The 6,808-nt window shown below is 39.8% G+C and overlaps 1 protein-coding gene across 1 annotated transcript in view; it reads left to right on the top strand.

The window, feature by feature from the left end:
- The window catches only part of LOC119368013 (serine/threonine-protein kinase STY13-like), a 3,195-nt gene extending 902 nt beyond the window's left edge, over positions 1-2,293 (top strand). Inside the window, exons 2-6 of the mRNA XM_037633373.1 lie at positions 799-920; positions 1,121-1,329; positions 1,405-1,579; positions 1,665-1,802; positions 1,938-2,293. Coding sequence (XP_037489270.1) covers positions 799-920; positions 1,121-1,329; positions 1,405-1,579; positions 1,665-1,802; positions 1,938-2,150 — 857 coding nt within the window. The 3' untranslated portion in view covers positions 2,151-2,293. The remainder of the gene's footprint in view (positions 1-798; positions 921-1,120; positions 1,330-1,404; positions 1,580-1,664; positions 1,803-1,937) is intronic.
- The last annotated feature ends 4,515 nt before the right edge of the window (positions 2,294-6,808 follow it).

Below are 6,808 nucleotides of genomic sequence, written 5' to 3'. Positions count from 1 at the left end.
CTCGTTCGTTTTGCTATAAGGTGATGGGATCTATCTTAGATCAACTTTTCATGTTTTGTCTTGCAAAATCATGAGATCCAACAGTCGTGGATTACTTGATGTGTTTTGTTCTATGCTATATTAAAATCAAATAGCAGCTAGCCAAATCGGATGGACTCTTTTTTCGTTTCTTTTTTGAGAATCAGGATGGATTATGTTCTATGCGCCATGCTTACCATCGTCAGTATATTTTGGATTACTATCATGCACTACATATGCATATTTCCCATCTATGAACTCTAGTTTAGATGACGTATTTTCTATTTTTCTTGTATTCCCACCGCCAGATTCTTTTTAAAAAAAATTCTCGCCATTGATACATCATCATTGTTGGTCTTTGGATTCGTTAATGTGTCTCTATCTAGCGGCCTGCTCGAATAATGTAAAATTAAAATTGAAAAAAATTGTTATTTCAACTTTTGTTTCTCAGTCAGCTGGTCAAGTGTTCTGTTTACATATCCTAATAATTAAACATGTTAGGCCGTTACATAATAAACCATTACTATATGCTTAACTCTTATAGACATTTCGTGGCATACCATCAAGTTCAATTGTACTACTCCCTCCGTTTCAAAATATAAGAACGTTTTTTATACTATGCTAGTGTAAAAAACGTTCTTATATTTGGGACAGAGGGAGTAGTATACTGCAAGTTTTATTGTGATACTTTAGCCAGCTGCCAAAACATTAGAATGCGGCGAGCCCCTGCTCTTCCCAGGGATTATAGTTAATACTTTTTTTCCCCATGCGTGTATGAAGCCAAACTATTGGATTGGGGAGACGATGGACTTATGCCAGAGACTGAAATTGTTATTCAGCGCGAAGCACTGAGGAAGGAGGTTGTTGTCTGGAAGGACCTCGACCACCCAAATGTCACAAAGGTGAATATTTTTGCTCCCCGTGAAGACATTTGCATCCTATATTAGGAATGTTCAATGTAGTTTTTTTGGGGGTAGTAGCAATATTTGTTCTTTTTGCTTGCTCAGGACTAACAATAGTGGGCACTACACAACTGTCTTCTTTAGAGCGAGGCTTTCTTTTTGTGGTACATTCTAAAAGTCTAATGTTTTCTTCCTTGCAGTTCATTGGTGCATCAATGGGTACCATTGACCTTAGTATTCCACCTCAGAGCGGGGAGTGTAGTGCACCCCCTGATTTTCCAGAGAGTGCATGTTGTGTCGTCGTCGAATATCTCAGTGGAGGAACACTGAGACAACATCTATATGCAAACAGGGACAATAAGCTTACATATGAAGAGGTGGTTGAGCTCGCATTGGATTTGGCTAGAGGGTAAGCAAAGCACTTTCACTTATTTTCCAATCTGAATCTGAGGTTAACGAATAATCTCATGTATTCCTTTTACAGACTGGCCTATCTACACTCGAAAGATATCGTGCATCGGGATGTCAAAGCAGAAAATATGCTGCTTGACGCAAAGGGGACCCTTAAGATTGCCGACTTTGGGGTCGCGCGCGTGCAAGCTAAGAATCCAGGAGAGATGACAGGCATGACAGGCACGCCCGGTTACATGGCTCCGGAGGTATTACTCGCTGCCAACCAATCGCTCTAGGATTTTGGTGCTCAATTCTTGCATTTCTTAAAAACAATCTTCTTTGCATTTACAGGTTATTATTGGCAAGCCATACAACAGAAAGTGTGATGTTTACAGCTTTGGGATATGCTTGTGGGCGATCTATTGCTGTGACATGCCGTACTACCCAAACAAGAGCTTTGGAGAAGCCTCCTTTGATATTGTTCATAAGGTTTGTTTCAACCGTCAGATCCCTCCATCATTGTTTCTCCCAAAATTCGTTGCATGGACAAGCATGCATGTTAAATAAGCCTGTGCAACAATACTTTTTAAGCTTACAATTTTACCTTTTATGTTGTGTGCACAGAATCTGCGGCCAAAGATCCCACGCTGCTGCCCGGCCCCGTTGGCGAACATCATGAAGAAGTGCTGGCAGGCTGACCCTGAGAAGCGGCCCGACATGTTGGACGTTGTGCAACTCCTGGATGCTCTTGACACAACACACGGCGGAGACATGATTCCGGAAGGGAAGACCCACGGATGCTTCTGCTTTTTGAGGCCCCGTCGTGCAGGTCCATAGATTTGTCTCCAACGAGCAACATTATGTTAGATTTTTGCCGTTGCCTTAATTAGACACGTGTGATGGTGTGCTTCAAAGTTTTTTTTTCTGGAAGGGGTGTAATTTGAAGTTTACAACCCATGGTTAATTCGACACTTGATTCATGGTCGCGTCCGGTGTCTTATGTTTTGGATCGGCTTGACCTGCTGGTTTTTCCTTTCCTTGTTTTTTTTTTCTGTTGGGATACATAATGTCATCAAGACATGAACACATCAGGGCAGCATTGGAGAAAATCCTAATTTTGTCTGTTCTTTTGCTGTTCTGCACTCAAACGAGAAATTGAGCTGAGAAGAGGCGAGTCTGGCAACCGACAGAGTGCTGAGCAGAGGCGTGAGTATTGAAGGATAGCAAAGCCTCAGTTCTTTTCTTTGGGAGAAACGCAGGCTCAAATTGGTTGATGCTGATCTGCACCCCGCAGTCTTCAACGGATGGATCTTCTCGTGGCACATGGATGGATGGATGGATGGGTTTTGGCTCTCGTATAGTGGAACACAAGCTGCAGAATGCCAAAAATACGATTATATTTCAAAACCAGGAACAACCGAGATGGTAGTAGGGATGCACCCAATCCACGAGGCTGTGCTCCTTGAATGTGAGTGCTAATTAATGAAGGGGCCGACTATTGACAAGTCGAGTAAAAAACAATTTCAGGACAGTTGATTTCGCGAGCCGTTGCATTAGAAACAGACGTTTGAATGGTCATATTTTTCATCCGTTTTCTCTCATGTTCACCTTTTTCCTCGGATCATATCATCGCTTCCCTCCTACTCCCTCCGTTCGGAATTATTTGTCGCGAAAATGGATGTATCTAGATGTATTCTAGTTCTAGATACATCTATTTCAGAGACAAGTAATTTCGAACGAAGGGAGTAGATCTCTGCTTTCAACGTCTTGTCCTAGCCTCGCCGTAGACTACAAAGTCACAGCGTCGACGTTGACGGCACCAGCTCTGACTCTTTCTCGTCCAGGGCCTCGCACAGTCCACGGACCTCACTGCGATTAATTAATCTTGCACGACCATTGAAGCAACGATTCAGAAAACAATCTATTCACTGATTAATCAATCAAAAAAGAATCATTTGTTAAATCAAACTTGCTATATACTCCATCCGTCCAATTAGAGCAAGTACAATTGAGTTATGTAGGCGGGTTATAAAAGATGTCACATCAGATTTTTTATCTTAGTTAAGAGATGAGAGAAGCAAGTCGTAGGATTATAGCCAGCTGCAGAACGGGCTTCAATATCCTTTGTGAATGACATTTCAGCAAAATCGGACCTGCCATGTCCTCGATGGTCCGGTCAACTGTTTGGCATATGTTTGTGGTCAGGTCGTCTGCGTGCGCCCCGGGGGGGTTGTATCGGGGTTTTCGCTCGTCTTTCCTCTAATTAATCGTGCAATCTCTTCTTCTTAATCAATAAAAATGGCAAACCTTTTGCTTCGTTTAAAAAAACATATTAATGACATAGCATGCAATATACTCCATCCGAAAAAGTTTGTCCCTCAAATGAATGTATCTAACACCAAGGAACAAGCTTGAGACAAGGTTTTTCGGGCGGAGGGAGTATCTAACAATTATATGAATGGCCTATTAGAATGGCTATATATGACATGGCAACTCCATATAGTCAGCTATTGATTATACGATTAGCCATGCTTTTACTGTAAGTGTTAATTGATTAGTCATGCACATCCTTTCGTTCTATTAATTTAATCCTAGTACTAGATAGATACTCCATCCAATCCATCGTGATTATTAATTTCCATAAATACTAACAGGAATCAAATTACTATTTGATCAACAAAGCATTAACTTAATCTTAGAGTTAAATACACTGTAGGTGCTTCAACTTGTCTTGCACGGTCAGTTTGGTGCCCAAAGTTGTAAAATATACAAACCTGGTGCTCGAACTTGTTCGGCCATGCAAATACGGTGCCTCCTTTCGTATTCCAACGTAGTCCAGCACACGTGGTGTGCCAGCATGGCGGAGGCGCACCTGTGTGGATGAGAGCGCGAAAGTGATGGGTGTTGTGCGCGTGAGATTTTCTTTATACAGAAACCCACTTGTATTTTTTTAATCACATAGGAAAGATTTGAAATAAAGTGTATGCTAATGAGAAATAACATGAAAAAAAATCAAATTGAAGGGGTTTCGAACCAAGCAGTTCCTGGTCAAATACAGCTCAAACTGTCCATAGAAATAGACAGTTTCCACATATTGCTCTGCAGTTTTCCTAATGCGTTATCTATGGGTTTATTTTTTTTCCAAGTTCCTGTTTAGTTTCATGGCACGTAAACTTTCCATATAATAAGTACAATATGAACTTATTTCTTATTTGATTTTTTTTCTATTTTCATTATTGCGTACTTTGAAGAGGCAAACATGAACTTTTTCAAAAAATTATGGGGATTGAAATAGTTCAAACTATATTAGAAATTATTGTGTAAATTTATGTATGTTCATTCTGGATAACAAGCATCTTCATTGTATTTCAAAAATACCCAATTATTAACAAGTTGACAAAGCTGTATTTTGGAAACTATTCAACATGCATTAAAAACTACTATGTTGAACTTTTTAATACAATTATCAAAATGTTACAGAATAATTTTTTTGAACTTTTTTCAAAATACACATTAACATTTTTTATTGCTAGAAGAACATATTTTCAAAAATACGTTCTAATTTTAATACATGTGAAACATTTTCTGAAAACATGTTGAACATTTTTAAGTGCACTATCACTTTCTTTAAGTTTATGAAGTTGTAATTTTTTCCTACATTTCTTTTTTTAATGGTAAAAAATATGAAAAATAAAAATAAATTACATGAAAAAATAAAAACAAAACTTGTGCGAGTCCATAGAAGCACTATATATAAATAAAAATCACTTGATGAGGTACATAGCAATCAAAGCGGTTTTTGGAGCATGGTGGCCATTGAGCATGCTTGTTTTGAAAGGCTAAAAAATGGCACGAAAAAGTTTCAAAAATAATTAATAGTTTTCACACAAAAAACGTATGCATGTGCTCTAAGTGACTTTGAAATTTCGTTCGAAATTATGTTGTATTATGCCCTGCAAAAAAAGACAAAAATCCTGCCAGAAAAACAAGCTGATTTTTGCATGTATTTGCTTTTTTTCTATCTCCCACACACAAACATAGATTTTGATGGAAATTCACACGGATATATTACACTTCTATGTGTGCATGTGCAAAATACTTAGAATTTTTTTAGCTATAAAAATCCGTTTCTTTGAACTTCGAAAAAAAGGACACAAAGTGTTCGTGCTCCAAAGTTATTTTTTGCATAGCATTGCAGTATATAGATCGAGTTCGAATTCGTCAATATCTACTGTGCAGAGTATGGCACGGTGAACGTTCACTCCGTGCATGTAATATGAAGGGGTTTTCTATAAAAAAAATACTCATGTGATTTTCTTTTTTTAATTTGTGTGCGGTTTTCCTATCTGATTAAATAAAATATGAGCGGGGTTTCTATAAAAAAAATCCTCAGCGCGTGTGCCATCCAGCCCTTCCTAACTCTCAGCCAATGACAGTTGGGCCACTGCCATGCTAGCATGACACACGGGCTGGATGTACGTCCAGGTACGTATGGAGGCACCATATTTGTATAGCTGGACAAGTTCAAACACCAGTTTTGTGCATTTTGCAACTTTAAACACTAAACTGACTGCGCATGACAAGTTGAGGCACCTCCAATGTATTTAATGTTGGTTTTGATCTGACGGCTTAAACATGCCAGTTAGATCTATTAGTTTAACAGAAAAAAGGAAAAGATAACGTTAATGAAAAGGCCCCACGGACCAACGTACGTGAGGTTTATCCCAACTAAGGCGCCCTGATCGGGGGCACCCAAACCAACTGATGGTTTAGGTCCCCTGTCGCCAGCGCTACATAAAAGGGAACGGGAGAGGGTTGGCAGCCTGCGCGATCACAATTCACGTACGGTTTCACTCCCCTCCCGATATTCTCTCACCCCATCCGATCAGGGGGAGCGCTGCAGCGACGGGAAGACCTACTCCAGCCGTCGCTGCCGTCTCCGGGCAGTGCCGGTGGCGTCCTGAGGGCATCAGGAAGTTGAGGAGGACTTCTATCTCGACTACATCACCCCTGCATCAAGCCTGCACCAAGCAGGCGATCATGTCCACTGCCGTGACACGTAATGATCCTCTAAACCCTTCTCTATTCATGTTTTCAGGTGATCTAGATGCAATCTGTTCCCGCTAATGGCATCCCAGAGATGCATAATTACTCTAACAATGGTACCAGTCGCCACGTTATGATTGCAATAGGTCCCTATATTATTGATCCGTAGATCAATATCAAGTTTAGATCAAGTCAGGTTTAGGATTTTTTTTATGATCAAGATTGAAAGTTTTAGCCCTATGATCATGCTACTGTTTGACGTTCATGCCCATTGCCGCCTGCAAATAATTATGTGATATCCTATTTTTGCTTCGGATCATTACTGTTAATGTCAGTTCCTTTTAATTAACCCATGTTAAAGATTAATGCTCATGGTTATGTCACGGTTAATTAGAATCAATCATGTTTAAGTACTGATTCCGGTTTTTGATAAGCAAATTAGAAGGCAG

Source organism: Triticum dicoccoides, chromosome 2B, assembly GCF_002162155.2.
Source record: "Triticum dicoccoides isolate Atlit2015 ecotype Zavitan chromosome 2B, WEW_v2.0, whole genome shotgun sequence".
In the NCBI taxonomy this organism is placed as follows: domain Eukaryota; kingdom Viridiplantae; phylum Streptophyta; class Magnoliopsida; order Poales; family Poaceae; genus Triticum; species Triticum dicoccoides.
This window is presented reverse-complemented; position numbering and strand designations above follow the sequence as displayed.